This window comes from Anoplopoma fimbria, chromosome 5 (assembly GCF_027596085.1).
Source record: "Anoplopoma fimbria isolate UVic2021 breed Golden Eagle Sablefish chromosome 5, Afim_UVic_2022, whole genome shotgun sequence".
In the NCBI taxonomy this organism is placed as follows: domain Eukaryota; kingdom Metazoa; phylum Chordata; class Actinopteri; order Perciformes; family Anoplopomatidae; genus Anoplopoma; species Anoplopoma fimbria.
In genome coordinates this window covers 15,299,942-15,324,595 of record NC_072453.1, presented here as the reverse complement: position 1 = coordinate 15,324,595, position 24,654 = coordinate 15,299,942, and the positions used below count along the sequence as shown (strand labels likewise).

The window sequence follows — 24,654 nt, the reverse complement described above, 5'->3', positions numbered from 1 at the left end:
GAGTAGATGCGAACTCGAGCCTGGCGGCGCGAATCAGGTGAAATATTCGCGTGACGCTGTGTTGCGACAGCCAATCAGCGTTGAGCTTCTCCTCCTGTCACTCTGTCATCGATCAGCCAATCAGCGTTGAGCTTCTCCTCCTGTCACTGTCATCGATCCGAGCTCCGTTCACAAAACAGGCATTTTAAAAGTGATTTCCCTCTCCTCCTGCAGAGAGAACTAACAAAACATGAATTCTGACTTTTTACAAACCACCATCATTATGTTGTTATTTCAGCGTCCCTTTTTGTACATTTATTGCAATTAAATCACAGTAAAATTGTTTATTTTCGGTTCATACGGCTCGAATAAATCCACAGATGATGTTATGAACTCAGACAAGACGGCGTTTAGTTTCCCAGGATATCTGAGACTGCCACAACAAGTATAAAGCAGAAATAGTATTTATTTATTGCATGGTTGATGGTGAAATAAATGGATTTGTTGACAGAGGTTTCCATGAAGATAAGCCCCGCCCCCTCTCCGGCGCGTCTAGCACGAAAGACGCGAATAAACACAAACGGATGACCTAGAATGGCAGAACCAAAGAAATCCTGAGTAAGAAGCAATCTCAGGCTGCTGTTTTGAAAATGAGCTGCCAACCATTTTTTATAACAAAATAAATTAAAACCCATTAATGGAAAGTTGTGATGTTTTTTTCTTTAAGCATATTCAAATATCAAGCATAATTTACCTACATTTGATTGATTTTGTTAACTTTAATACACTAGAGGTGAGGCGATATACCTCACCTCTAGTGAGTGGCCCAGCCTTTCCTATATTTTTCTATATGTGGCCCTCAGTGAAAAAAGTTTGGACACAGAAAGGCTGGATTATCTGAATTTTAGGAATTAAAAATAATACCTTTTTTCTTGGTTCTTTTTCAAAAAATTGGCTTGTATACTGCTTTTAAAAGTGTGTACTTCAATAGAAGCCAATAAAACTGTGATCTCAGCTGCCCCACCGGAAAACCTGATGCAATAAGGACAGACATCAGAACTGATGGGTACTACGAACGTATTCCAAGCTGCAATAAAGTGTAACACATGTTGATGCAAGCGAGAGGGGGATGATCTCAGCACCTCTGACAGTCCTGAAGAAGAAGAAGATATATAGTAATCAGAATCAGATGGTTAACAACCACACTGTGTTATTGTGTTTTTCTATTTGCCTGTGTGTCAGTTGTTCCAACATTTATCTCAAAAGGGTATTTCCAAACTGACATAGATGAATTAGAAAATGATGTTCAGTATAATTTGTTTTGAAATACTAATTTCGCTTTCACATACAGGGCATGTTGCAGTATTTTAATGTGGTGCAGTGGGACATCAGTCATGTCTCCGGCTTTACTGGTGAGTTTCAGACAATTTTTTTTAAGGGCATCGAAGTGGAATTATCAACGACTGTCACATTATCAAAAATTACAACAAAATCGGTTTTATAACCTTTGCTCAGTGGTGAAAGGCCAGTGCGCTGGCACCATTCAAGGCTTGAGAATTAAGAATATATAACGTCAATAAATAGTGAACTAAAAGGAGTAAAGGTGGTTAAAAAAAAGAAAAGCGCAATTAATGTGATGTCCTTGTCACTGTATTTTGATGAACTGAAGTATACAAGATTACCACAGCTTTCTAGAAGTTGAGACAACCAACCACTTAATGAAATTATGGATTTAAAATAACCTTTTGTCTCATGAGTAGTTAATCAAAATGAATAACAATTTGCTTTAATAAGTTTGTGTCTCACGACCACAACCGTTTTTGAAAGCTTAAGTCCTGAATCAACAGGAGGCCTTCATGCTCACATAAAAGCCTTTTTCTAATGTTCATTCATGGGGGATTATTTCGCAACTCATCCAAATGATGACTCATGGCCTGGTATTTGATTAGGTCCAACTTCACACGGTGTGCAGGAAAGTAAAGCCCAATCAGTGAGGTGGAAAGCAACACCGTGAATTACTGGTAATAGTCTTTATGCTTCATATGTATTCAGGTTTTTAAGCTTACTTTGATACTACACTGTCAGTGAATAAGGAAAGGAAAGTAAGAGAGAAAGAGCAAATTATCAAAATGATCTAAAAGTGTAAAATGAGAGCTGTATTCAAACTGAGCTGAAATGCCACTTATCCTCTTAAGCCTCCAAAATGCTCCACTAAATACTTAACGCTAGGATTCAGCACTGGATCTTAAGCATTCCACCAGCATAATAAGCAGGTCAGGGAGAGAAGGAATCCCCTTTTCTGTTGTAGAGGGGCCACGGGAAGAAAAGAAAAAAAGGCATGTCATGGGAGTACAATAGAGTGACGCTACAATGGTGTCGCCCCAGCTGCAAAAGAAACAGCCACGCAGTGAAAACACAGATTTCAATAGGATCATCTTTTCAGTCACGAATGCTTTGAGATCGACTAAAAGTGCCAAAAATGAACTCATTTGAATTCCATTCATAATCTAAGAAAGAAGTGAGAATTGAGTCAAGTAACAAGAAGAAGGGGCAAAAAAGAAAAAGTTAATATCGTAATGCAACACTTTGCATCGCTATCAGTCCTAATCACAACCACTGGATAGGCTACTACAAAAATATATTTACCTTAAAATATTATTGACAAGTATTCCCTGGAATATTATGAAACTACTCGACGAAACTTTACATTAAAGCTACAGAGAGTGGCAAAAGAGAAGAAGCAACATGTCATGTGACAAAACAACATTAACTGGTAAAGAAGAACTTTTACAAAGTATGCATCAGGTTATTATCTAAACCACAGTGCACAGTGATGTCATTTTTAAGAGCATTGCATATACGAAAGAAGAATCTAAATTAGGCTGCATAAAGTAAGGACAGTCAGTGTTGTGGGACTGTATTGGAAATCACCCACTCTTCATGCAAAATAACCCCCCTCTCTTTAACACAGGGGGTCAGAGAAGAAAAGACGCATCATATGACTACAAAAGGGTCACATTCCTTAAACTGGTTGCAGTTGGAACAGAAAGTGACAAATGTTGCCATGCAGTGCAAAGACCCAGATAAAAAGGGAGAGATCAGTGCAGCTGGGAAGAAAGAAAAAGTGTCATGCTTTATAATACGAGGCGAAAATCCACTAATTCATCGTTCTCGTTGCAGTATACTGTATGAAAGTTATATCTTAATTTGAATGTTTGTGGTGTTGTCAAAATGACTGTGGGTAGCAGGGTTTGGATCTGGCTGCGGGACAATGGGACCAGGTTTCTAATCAAAATTTTACTCAAAATACTCTAAATCAAAATCTGATGAGTATCCCTTTTTGTCTAGTGCCTTCAATGCCTACCTAATTAAAGTTTGAGCATATTAAAGTTCTCGAAAATAGCCCAAACCCAGTGGGTCGAACCATGCCAGCTTTGGGCAGAGAACCACAGTTAAAGTGGGTGAGAACTGATGGAAAGCTGCTCTCCATCCTCTGGTCTGTAACTTCCAGTGAAGAAAACTGAATTGAATCTGTACTTTATCCCAAACCAGATACACAGGGTGACATCTCCCTTTACTAGAAGAATAAGCATCACCCTTCATTTGGGAGTATTATTCCATTTTTTGGGGTTTGGACCCAAAATGAGTCACATGCCGGTTTCTGGTGGGTCCCCACATAACAAGAGTGCTGGTTATGTTTATATTAGTCACAGTCACATATTGGGACCAAACTGGCGAGGTTTCCTAATCCCCTTTCACTCATGCACCGCAACCCTGAACTTATCTAGACATTATCCGGAGGAGCAGTACGTACGAGAACGCAAATGTCCAAATCAGTTAGAGCGGACATTAAACATTTTGAGCTGCCAACTCCCCAGTGCAAAGTCCAACTAATGTCCGATTGAGCCAATGTGTGAATAGAGCGCTCATTGTCTGGAGAATTCACAGTGAGAGAGTTGATGATATTTCCTAGAGACTGGCGTGAAGCCAGAAGAAAACAAACATCTGAGGGTGAGGAAGAGGGGTCATTAAAGAAAAGGCTGCAACGAAACATGCCTAACTGGATAGACGTTGAGATCTGGAGCTTTTGTCCGTTAAAGCCAATGCTGAAACTGTCAGACAAATTCAAGGAAGGGCAAGGGACTCTGTTGTTTATGGAAAACATTGTAAACCGGCTAGGCGACCTTGCTCTACCAAGTAAGCGTGTCAGAAAATATTGATATAATTGTATCGCAATATCTCGATTCTCATAAACAAAGCATACATTTTTTTATATCCATATTAATAGTTCACATGCAAAGAATCGTGGCAGACAGTGGCTCAGATTGCATCAAAAAGTAGTTTGATAATGTTAGATGATAGATTATAAATTAAAATGTGGATCCCACTGTTTTTCTGATGACTCCGATTTTGCTCTTTACTCTGTAATATGACTTTTTCTAAAATAAGTTGATTTAAACATCAGAATATATCACCTTGCCTTCAGAATCGCAGTATATTGTCGTAATCGTAACCCCTCTATCATGAATATCTCTCTAATTTCTAGATTCCCTTGCCTAAACCAAACATTATATTTCCATTGGGTGAGAACGCACCAGACACAGACAAACTGCTCTTGTGTGCTAAATGTGTGAATTGGAAAACTCAGGAATATCTCCTGGTTCTCCACACATTGTCCGTAGTTCATATGAGAAATCGGCTTTAGATGAATAGGTTTGAGCGACTCCATTTTGGCCTCCATGGATCTAAAGGAGAGATAGTTGATTCATCTGAAGAGACTAAAAGATCACCCTGAAAATCTTTAACACTGTGTTGCGTCAGGATTCAGAAAAAGATCAGACTATTCCATAGAGATTTTAATCAACCCAGTCACCAGGAGAGCTCACAACTATTGAAACAAATACGCAAAGGGTTGAAGCGACAGAAAGCTATCCAACTTCCCATTTCCAGCTTTTATCGCCTATGAAACAATACTGACAGCACCAGAATCAAACAGACTGCGAGGAAAAACAATTCAAAAGGACACGAAAAGACGGTAAAAAAACAGGATGGAAACATCAACCTGAATTCTGTTGCAGGTTACCTTTCATTTTCAACACAGGCTCCCTCTCAGTAACAAAGTGAGAGGCTGCTTAGGCTGCAAACAGAACAGGCTTTTCATGCGAGGAACCTGGAGAACATATGGCTTTGATTAGAGGGCAGGGCAGAGAGAGAGACGCCAGTGGAAAGTGCACTGTAACAGAGAGAGAGAGAGAGAGAGAGAGAGAGAGAGAGGCTCTGTGTGTGTGAGAGTATCTGTATTAGTGTAACAACAGAGGGAGAGGGCTGACTCAAGAAGGGGTGAGTGTATCTTCACAGTGGATGAGTGTGTGAGCGGTAGTGTGCATGTGTGTGTGCATGCGTTCAGTAACAAAGAGAATAAAAGGATGACTCAAATGGGGGGGAGAGACTGGCTGAACTGAAGAATGAAATGAGTGTGTGTGTGTGTGTGTGTGTGTGTGTGTGTGTGTGTGTGTGTGTGTGTGTGTGTGTGTGTGTGTGTGTGTGTGTGTGTGTGTGTGTGTGTGTGTGTCTCTAGCAACAGAAAGAGTGTTAAGGCATAACAAAAGTGAACCACGCCAGTAGAGATGACGGGCAGCCATGTCAATATCACACCGGTGCCAAGCCTTCTCTGAGACCTTCAGACATTAGCTGAAGGTTTTTCATGAACATACTTTTCATTAGAATCAAATGAACTGGTCTGTTAAGTCTGCTTTGTGCACTCAGCCATTTCTTATTTCAAGAATTTCATCAAATTTTGGAGGGGTGGACTAAAAAGTATGCAAGTATATGGCAAGCACAGAACATATGCTTTAGCCTTACTACAATCCAGATGTCAGTGATGTAATCAATATTTTCAGACACTTTAGTTAATACATTCTCGGTTGACGCCTGGACAAGAACAAGTCAAAATAAGTTCACATCAGAGGCTAGTTCAAGCGAATGGGTTTCGCCCAGAAGCCTCTGCTTCATGTAATCAATCTTAAATATGTAAATACATACAGTACATGCTTTGTTGGGTTTTTTTTTTCTATTTGCCTGAAATGCAGCCTTCAGCTCCATTGATACTGTTGTCAATTAGAGATGCGCCAATTGCAATTTTCCCATTGCACACAAGGACCAGCATGCACTTGCATGTGCAAATACAGTGACAGCACAACACACATTCCTGCCAACTGTTAAGCCGCTATTCTGCTGATTCACATTTCGTAGGAGGTAAAAACATAAATAAGCATCGCAAAGCGCCGGCAAAAGGGCAGGGAAGAAGAGAGCTGGTAAGCGTGGATGTAAACAATGCATGGTTATGTGTTATTGAAATATTTGACATTGAAAAGGCATACAACACATTTGGTTGTTGTTTACAAAAATCTCCACAGAGCCCCCTTTAATTCCTTAACCGTGGTAATCAAAACGTGGCATTAGAGAAGCAAAAAGAATGTATTCCACAAATGGTATGAATTTAAAAAAGGTCAGAGGTCAATTATGGCCGCAATAAACACACTTCAAGAGTCTGACACCACACACACACCTAGAAAAACGGTGATGTCATCAAAGTCTGGGCCTGCTCCACAGATGAACAAATGGGAAGCGCCCACCGTTTCTGGAACTAATGCAGAGAACAGAACATTTAACCAGTCCAACCAGTCTCCCATCCCTGTCTGCTACAGACCACCACACCTTCTCTCCAACTGCAACTTCATAACACACCCTGATGTTGGAGCACAAATAACAGCTGGATGTTGAATGCAAACATTCAAGTCTGCCAAAAAACCACAGTATTGTGATCATATATTCTAAGAAACATGGTTGTATATTGTATATCTTTGTGTGGCCTCTCACTTTACATTGTAATATATATTTTTCACAAGTTGCCCGTGTGTCTCTGTGATCTGGATTCAGATCAATCAGAGTTGTGTTTAACTTTTACTTCCATTTGCAACACTTAAGTTAGAGCAACTTTCCCTCCAACATCAAATGCAAAGGGGTTAAAGGTCACAATGCCCAAAGGGATGTCTAAGTACAACAATCACCTTGACCTGTCAAAATAAAACACTACACAAACTGCATTGAAGTGAATGACATTGAAAGCAGCTCACAATCACAATTAACTTATTTCTGACTAATATTCAATGTCAATAAACCGAATCTCACCTGCATTATCTCTCTTCTAGCACCGTGCAAACACAACTGAAAAGCAAAAACAAAAAAAGTTTCATTTGAAGTGACTTAAGGCTCCCTTTGCACAAGTTTTTGGGGAAACCACTGACACTGTGAGCAACTTCACAAACTCTCATGCAATGCAACCCAAGTAAAGGTGTCTGAATGTGCAGTGGCACAAACTTACCGACCAGTGTTGACAGATCTAGTTCGCATCCCATGTAAGCTTCGCAGGACCGGTTCAGCACATGTTCTGGTCACTTTTTCACAGACTGGTTCGCGTTTTGATGCAGAAACTCGTGCTGCGGTGAGAAACCACGCTCTGTCTTCTCTGGTGCGTTCAGGAACTCCTCGGAATATTGGAATACCACATTTTTTAAAATCAGGACTCAAAGTTATTTTAGGTTTCAAGTCGGGTCCCCAGGTTACTATTTTTGAGACTTGTGGACATTTTTCTTAGAAACATTTGTGTATTTTTTTTTTTTTTTTTTTTAGCATTGAAGTATAGGTATATATAGTGTATGTTGTATAGTATGTGTATTTATTGTCTGTGTAGTTGTATAGTATGTGTATTTATTGTCTGTGTAGTTGTATAGTATGTGTATTTATTGTCTGTGTAGTTGTATAGTATGTGTATTTATTGTAGTTGTATAGTATGTGTATTTATTGTCTGTGTAGTTGTATAGTATGTGTATTTATTGTCTGTGTCTGTGTAGTTGTATAGTATGTGTATTTATTGTCTGTGTAGTTGTATAGTATGTGTATTTATTGTCTGTGTAGTTGTATAGTATGTGTATTTATTGTCTGTGTCTGTGTAGTTGTATAGTATGTGTATTTATTGTCTGTGTAGTTGTATAGTATGTGTATTTATTGTCTGTGTAGTTGTATAGTATGTGTATTTATTGTCTGTGTAGTTGTATAGTATGTGTATTTATTGTCTGTGTAGTTGTATAGTATGTGTATTTATTGTCTGTGTAGTTGTATAGTATGTGTATTTATTGTCTGTGTAGTTGTATAGTATGTGTATTTATTGTCTGTGTAGTTGTATAGTATGTGTATTTATTGTCTGTGTCTGTGTAGTTGAGCTGCTGCAACACTTGAATTTCCCCCATGGGGATCAATAAAGGAATATAATATATATATATAGCTAATAAATGGAACAGTCCAAGAAACAGCTAAACATGTTTGTCCAGTTGCTGAGTTCTAACTTGTCAACGTTTTGCAAATAGGGCAATTAGCATTTAGACAAACACTACAGTAAAATGAAGTGTTTGATTTACAGTAGTTTGTTTGTGATGTCATAACATAATAAAACAATGAATGCCATAGATATTGACCTTATGGGCTCGTAGCCAGTGTCCATGAGAGGGTACTGTGGAATGTTAGGTTACGCACTGCCTCCAACATTGCAAAATAGGGCCCCTAAAGTATTATTATTATTATTATTATTATTATTATTAAATTATTATTATTTTATTATTACAGTCATTTAGCAGACGCTTTTAAGATAAGATAAGATAATCCTTTATTAGTCCCGCAGCGGGGGAATTTGCAGGCTTACAGCAGCGTAGAGTAAAGTGCACACAAGAGACATAGTAGAAGAAGACAAGATAAAAATATAAAAAATGAAAAATAAAATAAAATAAAACAAGTATTATAAATAAGCAATAAAAAAAACAGTAGAAAAAACAACAATAACTGAAATCCAAAGCGACTTACAATAAGTGTATTCAACATAGGTATTCAAGAGAACTACTAGTCACCAGAAGTCATAAGTGCATCTCCTTTCTTAAACAAGCATCTAAAAGCATAAACCAGAGCAAAAGTATAGTGCAGAGGCAAATTACTACGAAATACAATAAGTGCAACAAACTAACAAACTAATATGAAATACAATAAGTGACTAATACGAATATAATAAGTGCAACAAACTAATACGAATACAATAAGTGCAACAAACTAATATGAAATACAATAAGTGCTGTGAAAGGAGGTGGTCTCTCCTCTTGATGCCATGATCTTAGGATCTTAGGATCATGGCATCAAAATGTTTTAATAATTTCATCAATTGCAAATGTACTAAGGAATTTGTATCACTAAAATGCAGCATTTTTCTAAAATAGGTCCTGCATTATGATCTAATCTTTTGCCTCGCGCTAGATGGGCCCTGTATAGTTTAAGACCCTAATCATTATAGTCTATATTGTGTTCACATGATGCATCCCACAAGGACCACATGTTATCATCCAGCATAGGAGAATAGGTTGGTGTCTGACCATATAGCTTCCCAAAATAATTTGTTGGATTATTTACACAGAGGTTATGTTACACATGTCACTTTCTGGCATAACATTGGTATGGAAGTCACAGTTACTTCAGTGATTTATTTTTATTTTATGTGGAAAATGCTAGATATATGTATTGAATTGTGCTCTTGTCATGAGTGTTTTTTTAAAGTTTTAAGCGTTTCAGTAAAATATCCAACGGTACTTGAATGCAGCATCTTCTTCTCTCCCAGTAGCCAAAAGAGCTGTGGACAGGAGGACAATAACTGCGGCTCAGGGTTACTTTGTGGTCCTCTCTCTCTCTCTCTCTGTGTGTGTGTGTGTGTGTGTGTGTGTGTGTGTGTGTGTGTGTGTGTGTGTGTGTGTGTGTGTGTGTGTGTGTGTGTGTGTGTGTGTGTGTGTGTGTGTGTGTGTGTGTGTGTCAATATTGGAATGTCTGGCAACAATTTCCCACCATATAGCCAGTGACACACTTCATGGATAGTGTCCTATACCGTTTCCCATAACTTTTGAATATATATATATATATATATATATATATGTATAGTTTTGTAGCAACACAGCAGACACTCGACTATTTAATATTGTCTACAAAAATAGGATGGCTACCACATGACACTCACCTTATGTCATCTTCAATCAGCTACTGTGCTCGTCCATCATCTGCCAATCTAGAGCCAGATGTGCCTGACCTCAGCCAAACCAGCCACAATTACATCAGGGACAGCTTCATTTGGAAGATGAATGATATTTGGAATATGTGTTTTGATGATTTGTTCAACAAGACAAGGTTTCGCACGCAGCAAATCCATGGTGCAGTCACTGATCTCCTTATAGATTGCTTTTTATTCGTGTTATTTTTGATTATAAGTGAATAGAAATGAGGCTGCAGTTGTTCAACCTCTGGACCCCGTCCCTTCCCAGAGACAGCGAAAGCACGTGCTTACGAGAGATGCCCTTTTCCACTTCACAGCCTATAACTGCTTTATTTCAACTTGGAAAATGAGGCATTATTTTCCAATTCCCTCCCGCTCAACTGATGGGAAGTCTTATGCCATCTGTCAGGAATGTGCAACCCTTCCATTCCTCCACCTCTCCTCCACCCAGGAGCGTGCAAACCTTTGGGAATCCCCAGCTCCCTGATAAAAAGGGGGTGGAGGTTGTTGTTTTTTTCAATGTCCCAGCAATATCTTTATTGTAACCACGCCAAAACATCTGATGTGGCTTCATCCCTTGCAAAATGTGTTTTGTAATCAAACAAAAAAAAAAAAGTAGCCAAGTTAAGGAAGGAGAAATGGGTATTGATAAGCAATTTAAATAACGTACTGTAGATATAGTGATTACACTATATCATGTTATCTTGTACACACACCTTTGACCTTATTTGATAGTATCAGTGCAAACGTGTTCTTCCAAAGCAAGCCTCTTAACAGCAAACTGCACAATAAACTACTAGCTACAGTCTCCTATGTTGTTGGTTTTTATATAAAACATATACATGCACATATGTATATGTTTGAAAATAATTTAAATGACTCTGAAAAGCAAACAAACACATATTTTTCATTCAGTTTATGGCTGACACATGAATAAAATCACAACTACTTGCATTACCACAACTATTAGAGTCGTCTCCTGTCACTGATGACGGAAAGTTGCATTCAAGAGCAAATCCCTGTTTTGTGGCTCCTGCCCTCTGCTGTCAGTAAAGGTTCACTACTTGTGCAGGAAACGTCTAATATACTACTGTTGCATCTGCTGGAATATTGATAATGCTGATGATAATAGTATTGATTATAACTGACGTTCCATAGCTACTGCGACTATTTACAATACATAAAATCAACAACATAAGCCCACTATAATCCTTGTAGTATGTTACTTGTATAGTATGACCCTAATCAATATGGGTTATACAATTGCACTTTATAGAAATGTATGGTAAGTGCATGTTAAAATTTACAACAATAAGATACTGTGTTCTTTTAAGCTTCTTCATGTGCTCGGCAGAAGAATTACCCTGCAACTGTGCCTGGATCTAGAATAAAGGTTTATGACACCATCTGCATGCATTTAGCCCTCAATGGAGGGTGGAAGCCTTTTGTTAGGCAAGATATGGGTTATGTGGCAACACAGTAAAAAAAAAACAGCCATTCTGCATGACTTCACAATGCCAAGCGTGTATAAACAAAGGGGGGAATGAACAAAGGTGTAATGCTAAAAGAGACAAATGCACACGTACACACAATGACTACAATCCACTCAGCCAGGTACTGTTCTGATCTGAGCACTCCTGTCAACAGCTACCTGACTCAGTAGTTTGTATAACTGTCACCTACGGTACCCAATAGGCTTTGGGACAATGATGTAAGTACAGGCAATGCCTCTACAAAGTTTGGGTCTGTTCAACAAGTTTCGGTTATGTCAGAAAGATAAATTAAGGCATGATTTCTCAAGTGTTTATGAAAAAGAAACCTGTCTGCAGAAGGTTGACAACAGAAAATGAACACTCAAGTCAAGACCACATATAGATTCATATAGAATTTATTATCAAATCATAGTATACTAAATATAATCAATCCCTATGCAGAAATATAAACATCTTATAGAATATGTTGATGTAATGAATTACAGAAATAGTAAAATAAATACTATTAAAGCATAGTTTTAAAAACCTGAAAAACTACTTTCTTTTTTTTGTAAGGCTTATAGGTCCTGAAATATTTTTTTTAACAATTTTATGGAAACGAAAAACATTTTGCTTACGCTACTAGAATTCAAGTCAACTAAATTAATATTCTGAGGTAAAGCTAAAATCCGTCGAAGAAAATAAAAAAGAAAGCAAAATTATCGTCACAACGTCTTAAGTGACCATAACAGTTTACAGTACTACAAACAATAATTAAAAAATATTGTTACAGTGTCTTTCAAATTTCTCCTCCACACTAAATTATTATACTGGGATCACATGTGATTTTATCTATTTCCCACTTTAACTGATGTCGCTGTTCATCACTTGAAAGATTAATCATCTTTTTACAATGAACCGAAATTAATCGTTCAACTATATTCAACTCTATTAGGTATGATCAGAATTTAATTAACTGATATAGATTGTTATTAATAACTGGTATTGGTCATAAAAATGTCTTATCAGTCATAAACATAATAACCACAGCAAATGTGCGCTCATAAGAGAGTGCTTTCTCCAGCATAGAGATTTCCATTGTTAATCTAGTATTCCTCTTGGAATCTTTGTTTCTCTTAATGTAGAGAATAATAATACGAAAAATATATATAATTGGAGGCGTGTGATGATGCAGCTGTGCTGACACAGGTCTCAACCCAAGAGACCAGAAACAACAGAGTGGGAAAGGAAGAAACTGGATATTAAATAGCAGTCTAGAAGTACTATTGACTTCCTTTCTTAGCTGTATTTCACCCAATTAAACATTCCCACAACAGAGGACTGCCGTTGTATTGCGACTTCATCAGTCATGACAGTGGAAAACTCCTTGCTAAATGCTAAAAATACAGTATGGTTTATATGAAACACACACATGTAGTGCTTAAAAACCCACATCTCTTGAAATAAAAGTATTTCTGTGTTTTCCCGCAAACAAGTACATACAATTCAGCCTTAATTCAAAATCCAGCTGAGGACAGTCACATACAAAACAACATTTTATGCCAAAGGACAAAACACAACAGTGCTTATAGCACAATGTTTCTGGTTTTTAAATATTTAAATGCAAAATAAGACTATTTTCAAGTCTCACTTATTATTTTTCAGCCATATACAACTAACCGTCTTATGGATGGCGATCATACGTCGTCTTGTACGTTGCACAACAAGAATCACAGATGGCTGTTTTGAGTCACTGGGTTTATCACAATAACACATATACTCAAGTGTAAAACCTCAACATCAGCCTTTGACAGTTGACAAAGTGTAACTGTTTCACTATTCAACTGACTGATGCAGGCCGGGGGATGTCTCTATTAAACAACCTGCACTGTTTTGATGTAGTTTCATCTCTCATTTTTCCTCTTCAGAAAAGGGGAGGTTATCATCCAGCAATCCTCAGCAGTGCAGCTGTGTGGGTGCTTACTTCAAATGCTCAATTATAGTGGCAGGTTACTGACACTTTTTTACCCTCTAGCAAAGACAAAGTGCAAACAACAACCCGGGTCTGAGCCTCATGGAAAATATATTTTTAGACTGAGACTTGAGAACACTAATTAGATGCTTTAAGATGACATTAAGTGCTTGCCAACATAATGGAGAGATGAGTTCACTTCTCCTGAGCTAATGACGAAATCACTGTGACCGTCAGTTAACAGTCAGGCCTTAGGTGCCTCATTAAAAACGCTGTTGGACTTGATCTTTCATTCTAAAAAATCATTAGTTAATGGGTTGACTTTTTAAAAAAAAACAGCCTATTTCATATTCACAACTATGCAGACTCACACCTGAGAGCTGCACAGAAGAAGTTGCTGGTAACTGAGCAGCTGCGCTAAGGGAAGCTGGAGGTTAAAGTTCCCTGCTTAAGGCACTTCAAAGATAACTATGGATTGGATAATAATAATGGATATTATCCTGTCACAAAGGAATACATTCACCATGGATTGGATTTAGGTGTAATTCATATTAGGGCATTAAAAAGCAGTTAGACAAAAGATCCCTGAGAGAATTGTACAGCTATTTTCAAGTAAAAACTTGTAACACATTTTGGGATTTTTTTTTCAGCCTTTTTTGTGGTTGTTGTCGTTCTAATAAACACTTTTTTTTTGCTAAACGAAACAGTGTTTTTAAGTGCTTATACTGCTTATTTTGTTTGCATTTTATTTCCTTTTCTTATTGGCAGAGTGATCCTATTTGTATTGCCAGCAAAATTTGTGTTTTTGTGCAGATACTCACTCGATAGTGCCTAGTGGGTACTACAATCAAATGAAATATGTAATATTGTATTCTTTTCAGTATACCATTATTGCCAAGTAATGCATCACAGTATGGATGGTCCCCATTCAGTAAATGTCTCTCTTTGGCTATTTTATTCAGACTAAAGCAAATGTAAAATGGGGCTGAAGATTTCCTTCATAAAACTGCCTAAATATGGTGAAATTCAACTTCCAGTCTTATTAATGTTGTTAACATGTTATTGAGAAGAAATCAGGAAATCTGTTCTGAAAAGGCAGTAAGTTAGCTGCTCAGGCTCCTTCATGTATGTAACGTTTAGAATTTAAAACTATCATAAAGTAATAACTGACCCAGCTAGATTATCCTTCTATATTTCTATTCTTTTAACTCTCAAAAGGGTTTAAACTTCTTCACAGGTTTCCATGTAATTAACAAGTAAAATACAGAAAAACATATGATAGTGAAAAAAGAATAAATATTAATACCAAAGTATCAAATGTTGCTTCTTCTTCTTCTTCTTCTTCTCAGCTCTTGCGAGAGTTGCTGTACCACTTCTGTAGTGCTACTCCACTAGTGCTCAGCACCACGCACAGCGCCCCTCCCAGGCTCCACATGGTCGGTGCGCGGTTGAAGAAAATAAATTGGAAGATGAATGCCAGCACCACATCGATAGTCCTCATCAGGGCCACGGGTCCGGCCTTCTCAATCTGCAGGGCCTTCGTGAGGAAGGTCTGGCCGGCGATGCCCAGAACAGCGATCAGCATCAGTATCCAACGGTCGCGGCCACAGTACGGGATTTTCCACTCCCCGAGGACGGATAAGGTGATGATGCACTCGATGAAACCAATGACAGCGTAGTACCAGACGGAGAGGTAGTAATGGACGCTCTTCCCCATCTTGCGAAGGACAACAAATGTAAAAGCAGCCCCGATAGCTCCTAGGATTAAAATCAAAAATTAGAAACTGAACGAAAGCGGCAATCACAAGAATAATGAAAACCAATAAAAAGAGACATACGAGACTTAAAAAGGACAAATGTAATACATTTTCTAATCTACTGCTACATACCTATTAAAGAAATCCTTGTTGAAATATTTGAGTTCATCAACCTGTTAATGTGAGTTTCCTCTGGTGACCATTTTACTCTGTGAATCAGTCCTCGATTCCACTTGCATTCTACATTACTTTAATATTTCCTGTCAGGTTTTTTTTACTCAAGCACTCAACTCTTGGAATTTAGATATGCACATAATCATAAAATGTCTCCATTTATCTCCACGGCGAAAGTGGCGGCGTCATTATGTCCACCTGCTCTCAATGCCAGAATGCCATTAGACATGTTGCAGTGGAGGTCAATGTTTTTGGTTCAAATTAGTTTCATCTTGAAAACACAGAAAATCAGGGGGAATGAACAGTACTGTGAATTTCTGAGGAGAGCGCAGATGCTCTCCCTATTAAAACTAAGAGCCTTTCTCTTTGCAGTGTTGTACTTATGCATTTGGTGTGAAAAGGTTGGTAATTCACATATAAAAGTAGGAAGATTTGTGAGGTTAGTCATCAGTTGCAGTGTGCTGTTAAGAAGCTACGTTGGACTGCAGAAGCAAAAAGAAAACTTAGCCCCAAAGTGAAGCTCCTAATTCATTTGGACACATTTTGAGACTATTGAGTGGCATAAAAGAAAACTGTTGTTTGAAGGTGGAAAGCTAGTTAAGGTTCATGTCTTTGCTGCCAAATACGTGATTCCTGCTCGCTAAAAATTCTAATTCCAAACAGCTAATACTTGGTTTCCTGGCAGAGTCGCTTATGTCGCCCTTTGTTGCTTTTTCTGGTGCTAATCTAAATCTGAAAATGTGAAAGAACCTTAAATAACACTCTTTCACACAGAGAGGAGCTTTTTGAGCACCTTGACTGGATGGAGACCCTCGAATAGTTGAACCATGATTAAATTGAAAAAGACTGCATCTCCCAGGTTACCCAGGAAATGTTCCTCTATTGCATTGAATTCCCTTAGATGCCACGGTAATCCTGTCCTGGTTAGGTGGTTAAAAGAAACACTGACATACCAGCAGTCTAAACTAAATTCTCAACATCATACTCACCTGCGAAGGCAGCGATGGTCCCCTTGATGTGGTTAGCGTAGTTGCCCTCAATGCCGCGCCGATGCTCGCCAAAGAGGAACGGTGGCCGGGCGATGAGGAGGACTCCACTGATGGTAAAAACAGTGAAGACTAAGTCCCAGATCGTACACCTCTCCTTCAGGAAGATCCAGGCCAGGATGGAGGTAAAGACGGGATTACTGAAAGACAGAGAGTGTTAGTTAGAGAGGGAGAGATGAGCACATGTGAAAAAGGAAATGTGTTCCCACTGTGACTTATGCTTGTGTGCCTAACTCATAACAAGACCATATATTTGGTATTTATGTTTAATTTAGATAGTTTTTCAGGCAAAGGTCGGGTGAGGTTGTCAGAATGAGTAATTATTGTATGACTTGTACACTCAACCTCCCTAAACACCTTGTTCGTGAAATAGTTGGGCCCAAAAGAGTTTGTAGTGTAGAAAACATTACTGGGTAAAGGAGGACGGGAAAATAAGGGTGGATATTCCATAGCCACATTTTTATACCAATGAGAGCAGAGAAACTAAAATAAGGTAGACATCAAATATTGAAGTCCTTCGACCCAAGAGACGAAGAATCCGTGAGGATAAAAGGCGTCTAAAAGTAAAGTAAATACTCACAGGAACGACTGTGTAGATAAAGAAATACTGCTTTAATCTCGTAAAATAATAAAAGGAAACAAAATGGGGTCAAAGGGTTGTAGACATCAGGTTACGAACCAATCGTCACGGTCATGAAAACCAAATACAGAGAATCAAGTTGTCAACACCTAAAAGTGTGTGCAGAAGAATGTGGTTTTCCCCAAAGAGGACCCTTCAGTTTGAATCAAATAAAAAGGTTTTGCAGAAGGAATTGGAGAAAAGGGAAAGTGAAGTTAGAAAGACAATAAGAGGAAAAGAGTTGGACATGATAGAAAGCCATAAAGCATGTTTTAAGAGGTGGAAGGATGAAGCAAAAATGTAGGGGAAGTAAGCTAGTCGCTGCCTAAAGGGGATACTTCAGACACACAAGGAACAGACATTACATTACATTTACATTACAGTCATTTAGCAGACGCTTTTATCCAAAGCGACTTACAGGAAGTGTATTCAACATAGGTATTCAAGAGAACTACTAGTCACCAGAAGTCATAAGTGCATCTCCTTTCTTAAACAAGCATCTTAAAGCATAAACCAGAGCAAAAGTATAGTGCAGAGGCAAATTACTACGAATACTGGTTTAAGTAAGTGCAACAAGACTAATACTTCGAATGCAATAAGTGCTACGAGGAAGGCTCAGGGTAGTACTTCTTGAAGAGGTGAGTTTTCAGCCTGCGCCGAAAGATGGGCAGCGACTCTGCTGTCCTGACAAAGCTCCTCAGACATCTTCTCTCCATCCCAAGCTGTACCGGCTGGATCCTGACCTCAACGCATGCCCGCCACCACCATATGCATCACCAGACGCGGGCCAAGTGCCAACCGCACCGGCTAATGAGCCAGACCCGTCGGTTGCCCGGACACCTCCATACACACACACACCGAGCCAATACGATTTTTCATGAAGAAACTTGGCCCGGCAAATTACGCCAAGGGCAGCGAGAGATAAGAAGGTGCTGACTGAGGATGTGCCGATAATGCTGCATACAGAGACATGTTAACCTCATTAATCGCAGCTCTCGGAACATCTCCCCCCAAGAAGATAACCATGTCAAAGGGTCAACTCATGTTAACAGAAGCCAAACGAACCTGTTGCTGAATACTACACAAGACTCCACGCCATCTTTAGCGAACACAGCGGTCTCTAAGAACCCTTCAGTTAGAGGGGAGGAGGAAAGCACCTGGGAATGTCAGCTAAAGAAAGGCTTCCTAGACGGACTGCTGCCTCCCATCTCAGCGGCGGTGAGACTGAGCTGCGTGGGCTATGATGAGGCTCGCCTTACTGAGCTCATTAGACACGCCAATCACGCAGAAAAACAGGTAGACCGCAGATAAAAAAAGAAGAAAAGCGAGTGTAAAGACAAGCAACTGCAGATGTCTATAAATCATGGTCCAAGCCGTCCAGATCATGGCCATGGGGCGATCACACCAGCAAGGCCAGGTGGGCCCGAGCTACAACAGACGAGGAAAAGGGCAAGGCAGGTGAGGAGGTCGTGGCGTTCAAGTACGCCTACGTAGGCATTGACGCCACACGCTTTGTACACGTCGGTCTTCCTCCTTCAGACTGCGTTCAATTCATTCTTCAATTCAATGTATTTAATATAGCCCAAACTCACAAATTACAAAATCGGCCTCAGAGGTTCTTTACAATCTGTACACATGCGACATCCTCGGTCTCGGAACCGTTGCACTCTGTATGATGATTGAACCTTCTTTGCCCAAAGAATAATAAAACTCAAAGACAAAACCTTTATCTCAATGTTCTTCATTTTCCGTACCATAGGACTCACTCTGTACGATGGAATAGTTTTATTTGGGTTTTTTTTGGAATAGTAGGCACAGTTTATTAACAGGCAAATTGATAGATAAGGTATCCCAGATCTTTAATCTTAAATTAATTACTGACAGATATTTGAGAGAGAGAGAGAGAGAGAGATAATTAAGAGGAATAAGGAAAATGTTGGAAAGTGAGAAAGTATTAGGAAGAGAGCGAAACTGAGCAAAAAGGTGACAGGCGTGCAATTCAGGGAGGATAGAATCTATTTACATTAGTATAATCTCCACTAATCCACAATTAATTAAATTCCTACCTGAACATGATGACTGTTGCGTCCGCCAGCGGCATCTGCTGAACAGCATAGTAGAGCAGGATCATGGCATTGGAACCAATGAAGCCCCGAAGCACCAGGTAAATACGTTTGTCCCTGGGACCAAGGAAACCTGTCCTGGAGGATCAGACATATGAGGATGATGGATGAATGAATGACTGGGTGGATGGATGATTAGACTGACTGACAAGAGGAAGTAATAAACTGAATTTTAGACAGGGACGGACGGAGACAAATTGAGCAGCAAAGTGAGCCGAGGGAAGACAAATGACTTGATGGTCGGATAGATAGGTGGGGAAGTAATGTGGAGGTGACAGTGATGGATAAACAGATGAACAGATTCGGCTGGAAGGAGAGGAGGAACGTTGATTCAGAAAAATGTAAAAACAAAAGAAGAATGTAGAGGACGTATGGATGGATGGATGAAAAGGTAAATGAATGAATCAAAAAGTACTGGTAGCAGTCTTTGGGAATTAAGTTTATTTCTAAAGTGAACTGGTTTTCCATTCATCCATGCAAAAAAGAAACAAGCTAGTGGAATAAATGGAAAGAAGGTACAATTAATGAATTTTTTCTTTCTCTTCATGTATTATCTCTTATACTTCAGTTCTTTGGATAACTTGTGTTGTTTCTCTGTGGTGGAGGGCACATTCATTTGTTCATTGTGACATTATAGTTTCGCATTGGCTTGTTCTAAACAATTATCAACTTTTATCATCAAATTATAGTTATTTAGATAGATATTTACTCCGCTTAAATTCTGCCTCTGGTCAAAGAAATCTTGGGGAAAATAATGGACAACATTTTTCAAACATTCACATGTCTCCATTACAATTTAAGAAATATACAGAAAAAAACCCTTTTTTTAAAAAAAGGGGTTAGTTTAATGTATTTAATTTATTGCACTTAAGAACTCATAGTCTGAAAAGCAAAATGTATAGAATATGCTATTATTGATACAGAAAGTTGAATACATTTATAAAATTTGTGAGTATATAAAAAGCATTTAACTTCATGTGGGAAGGCTTTATTCATAACCTTCCCAACACTACTCTACATGCTTTATGTTTCCATCAGCAGGGCTGAGGGGAATATAATAATAATAATAATAATAATAATAATAATAATAATAATAATAATAATAATAATAATAATAATACATGTCTCTCACAGCTTTTTGACAACTTAAACTTGTTGGAGCAATGATTGTTTGTTAAGTCATGATCCTTGCCGATGAGGTGAGCGGCAAGGCATGACAACAAATGGCAGGGATATGTACTACCTCACTGCTGAGCTTATTATGTCACAACACATGGATTGTTGGTTTAAAATAATGACCGTTATGAAGTAAATGCATGAGTAAATCTTAAACCTAGCTGGGATTGAAGTGTTACCGTCTGACTGTGGGAATGTAAATGTTTGAGTTTCTCCATCATGCTTACTTGTGGTAGATGAGTAACGGCATAGTAAAGAGCATCTGGAAGAAGCAGCGTATGGCGCTGATCTCTATGGCGTGGATTCCCTCGATGGTTTTCACTAAGAGCGCAATGATGGAGAAGAAGACTGTGGACAGGAAAGCATAGAACAAACCGAGACCTGGACATGTCGTTGGTTTCTCTGATCCTGAGAAAGAGAAATAAAAAAGGAAGAAAGAGTCAAAGAACAGGGAGTTATGGTTGGGAAGAAGGTAGGTATACGGGGAAAGAGAGGGAAGAGGGTGTCCTAAGAGGGGTATCAATATTTCACATTTCATCTTAAAAATATAGCTTATTTTTAGACCTGTCACAATAATCACTATCTCCACTTATTGTTTATTATATGGACATAACCTCAATCATTTTTGCTAACCTTTATATGGCCCATTATGTTTACATAAGATGTTAACAACATTTTAGCAATATTATGCCAGAATAAACAGCAGGCTTTATTTCTACCATTATATGCCTCAGAATATTTCTATCAATAATAATAATAATAATAATAATAATAATAATAATAATAATAATAATAATAATTATTGGTTGTGTAGTTTTATTCTATTTATGTTTTATATGTTAAGGACATATAGAACAAATGTTCTATATTGTCTACCTAAGGTATTCTTCTACGCACCTGTCGTCCTACTGGAGTGCAACAGTTTTGCTCTTAATATGTTAAGGACATAAAAAAAAAACAAAAAACAATAAATCACATTCCAATTTGGAATTTCCAAGTTCTTTTTTGTAAACAGGTGGACTTGTTTTCTTATGCTATCATGTTATCCTTAAACGAGTGGCATAACATGTATTTTAATGACAATAATATTGTTATTCCTAATATTTCTGGAACAAAAACATAATTAGTTATCTTGACAGGCCTACTCATTGTGTCTTGTTTATGTTGACACAGTAATAGCAGGATAGAGCAGTGATGTTAAAAGTATGTTATTGAACTCCATGTGGCCTGGGTACAAAATTCAGCTGAGAAAAAAAAAAGGTCTGCAAAAGAAAGCAGTGTAGTGTTTGCAAACCCTGCCTTCAGAATAATAACCTGATATGCTTGTGGAGATTAAATTCCAAACTCCGGTCACTCCAACATCTTTCTTTGTATTTGTCTCAATGAGTGGCCTACTCTCCATTTCATTCATCATATATGGTATTAGCTTTCTTAACCTTGCACAAAGCCAAAGATAATCATTTCTTTATTTGTAGTTCCACTATAGTGCCGAGTAGAAACAGACAGGGTCAATATTACAGTGTTACATTACTGTATAAGTATTACACTTGTTTTTTGTTTTTTTTACGACAATTTTCTTGGAATCATTAACTTGGACGATATAATTTCAAAGAGAAATTAAATAGCTCAAATGATCATATCATCACTGTATTATTTCACTGAAAGTCTGTAAGCAATAGTGAATTTCTGTCCAAATGAATTACTGTCTAAAATAATAACTCTTTTGTTGATGGGCACTTTCTTATTTCTTATCTGAGCAAAATATATTCAGATCACCACTGTAGCCTTACGGATGGGAATGTTTTTATTAAACTTTTTTTAAAAGGCCTCTGATATCCTTAAGACAACAGCTATGAAGGCACTGTGAAAGTGCAGAGTCATCCTTCCTGTTTAAGGATGATGCAAATGTTAAACTGGTTAACAACAGTTTATCTTCATGGATCATACATATTATATGTATTATTAGGCATACAATGTGTATTAAGATATATTAACCACCATCAAATAGTACCATTTTCACCATTAAGCAGATTTCCATTAATAAGAAGTATTTCTTACACTTGGCTCATATCATTCGGGCCTACTTCTACTGTGCCATTAAGCATATTATGAAATAATTTGTGAAAATAAAGTTTGTATAATGTGTAAAGGAGGCTTTAAATGTGTTTTTTTTTCTCCCAGCTATGTCCCAGCTAATAGGCCAATAGCCTCCACGTGATGTCATCACTGATATCACTGATACATGACGTTTACAGTTATATAACAGCTTCCTCTATTTCTGCATCTTTTGTTTTAATCCACCTCAGAGTTCACTGACATGTGAGGTGAATATAGAAACACGTGTCCAGCAAAGTGCACACACACACACACACACACACACACATGCATGAGAGCTTCTACCTTCACCTTCACCTCCACCTGCAGGGAGCCTGCTCCTGACGCAACACGCCGGCGGGCACAGCGTTGTTTTCTGCCCATCGTTGCAGTTATTATTACCCTGCAGGTAAATTGTCGCTTCTGTTCGCTCATCGCTGCCGCTCTCTTCGCCGCCGCTGCTGCCGCTCTCTTCGCCGCCGCTGCCGCTGCCGCTGCTGCCTACTTTGTGGAACACGACTGACGCGCCGTCCTCCAGGGACAAAGCCCGGTGGTGTGAGAGGTGGTTGCGGTCTCCCATGCTGAGATGTGACGGCTGAGAGGCAGCATGCCTCGGGTAGAGAGTGCTTGTCCGCTTTTCCTTCTGTGCCCTGAGTTACTGGGGAGGAGGAGGTGGGGTTAATGACTAACCTTGGCTCTCCCATGCGGTGGTTTCTTTACCCACAGGGGGCAGAACTGAACCCAGACCTGCTGAACAACCAAAACATCCCCCAACATGTACGCCCATACAGCAGAGGGAGGCAGTGGGGTCAGAGACAAGCAGAACTGAAAGATATATGAATAAATGTTAATGTAGGCTAGAGTGTTATTATTAAAGCTTCATTTATATGCCTCAGAATATTTCTATCAATAATAATAAATAATAATAATAATAATAATAATAATCAGTAGTTTTATTCTAACTCATTTTATTAATGCCTCAGAATATTTCTATCAATAATAATAATAATAATCATTTAATAGAATATAATAATAAATAATAATAATAATAATCAGTAGTTTTATTCTATTTATGTTTTATATGTTAAGGACATATAGACAGGCCTACTCATTTCAGCCAACCAAAACCATGAAAAATGTTAATGTAGGCTACAGTATTACAAGAAGTATTCAAGCTTCATTTATATGCCTCAGAATATTTCTATCAATAATAATATAATAATAATAATTAATTATTCCCAAAACTTCCAAAAATCATAGTATGATTAAGTTGGAGAATATTTCTATCAGAATCTAATAATAATATAATAATAATATCGAATAAAACAATCCTGGCGAATCAACAACAAAAAAATAACTGCAACGGTGATTTAACATTTTAGTATTTTATTACCACTGTGCTGTACATAAAATATAGCTTATTTTTAGACCTGTCACAATAATCACTATCTCCACTTATTGTTTATTATATGGACATAACCTCAATCATTTTTGCTAACCTTTATATGGCCCAATGTTTACATTTTAGCAATTTATGCAGAATAAACAATAAACAGCAGGTTAACAACATTTAGCAATATTATGCCAGAATAAACAGCAGGCTTTATTTCTACCATTATATGCCTCAGAATATTTCTATCAATAATAATAATAATAATAATAATAATCATAATTATTGGTTGTGTAGTTTTATTCTATTTATGTTTTATATGTTAAGGACATATAGACAGGCCTACTCATTTCAGCCAACCAAAACTGAAAAAAATATGAAAAAATGTTAATGTAGGCTAGAGTATTACAAGAAGTATTCAAGCTTCATTTATATGCCTCAGAATATTTCTATCAATAATAATAATAATAATAATAATAATAATAATAATAATCAGTAGTTTTATTCTACTACTCATTTCAGCCAACCAAAACCAAAATGTTAATGTAGGCTAGAGTATTACAAGAAGTATTCAAGCTTCATGGCTGTCTTAATAACTTTTCGTTTGAATTATTCCCAAAACTTCCAAAAATCATAGTATGATTAAGTTGGAGATTGGCTTGGGGCAGATTTACTGTATAAATAATAATAATAATAATAATAATAATAATAATC

At 37.9% G+C, this 24,654-nt stretch overlaps 2 protein-coding genes across 4 annotated transcripts in view; both read right to left on the bottom strand.

The window, feature by feature from the left end:
* Positions 1-7,409, bottom strand: part of plce1 (phospholipase C, epsilon 1) — an 84,410-nt gene extending 77,001 nt beyond the window's left edge. For both annotated transcript variants that reach the window (XM_054598550.1, XM_054598552.1), the window contains exons 1-2: positions 7,364-7,409; positions 7,171-7,206 (exon numbers count right to left, since the gene is read on the bottom strand). The gene's annotated coding sequence lies outside the window, so the exon portion shown is untranslated. The remainder of the gene's footprint in view (positions 1-7,170; positions 7,207-7,363) is intronic.
* Positions 7,410-12,047: 4,638 nt separating this feature from the next.
* On the bottom strand, positions 12,048-23,274 carry slc35g1 (solute carrier family 35 member G1). 2 transcript variants are annotated; one of them, XM_054598801.1, is made up of 5 exons: positions 22,857-23,274; positions 20,684-20,864; positions 19,224-19,358; positions 16,482-16,678; positions 12,048-15,319 (listed from the first exon to the last, which is right to left on the bottom strand). In XM_054598801.1, the coding sequence occupies exons 1-5, from the start codon at positions 23,128-23,130 to the stop codon at positions 14,907-14,909; spliced, it is 1,200 nt and encodes a 399-aa protein (XP_054454776.1). In that variant the 5' UTR covers positions 23,131-23,274; the 3' UTR covers positions 12,048-14,906. The 2 variants fall into 2 exon arrangements, with proteins under 2 accessions (XP_054454776.1, XP_054454777.1); XM_054598802.1 differs by having other exon boundaries at positions 22,863-23,274.
* Positions 23,275-24,654: the final 1,380 nt, after the last annotated feature.

Excerpts from the sequence above, each read along its gene's own strand:
- slc35g1 (XM_054598801.1), bottom strand. The coding sequence starts at position 23,130 with ATGGGAGACCGCAACCACCTCTCACACCACCGGGCTTTGTCCCTGGAG. Across the intron at positions 20,865-22,856 it reads AGGTGGAGGTGAAGGTGAAG|GATCAGAGAAACCAACGACA; the intron begins GTAGAAGCTCTC and ends TCTCTTTCTCAG. Across the intron at positions 19,359-20,683 it reads CCGTTACTCATCTACCACAA|GACAGGTTTCCTTGGTCCCA; the intron begins GTAAGCATGATG and ends CTGATCCTCCAG.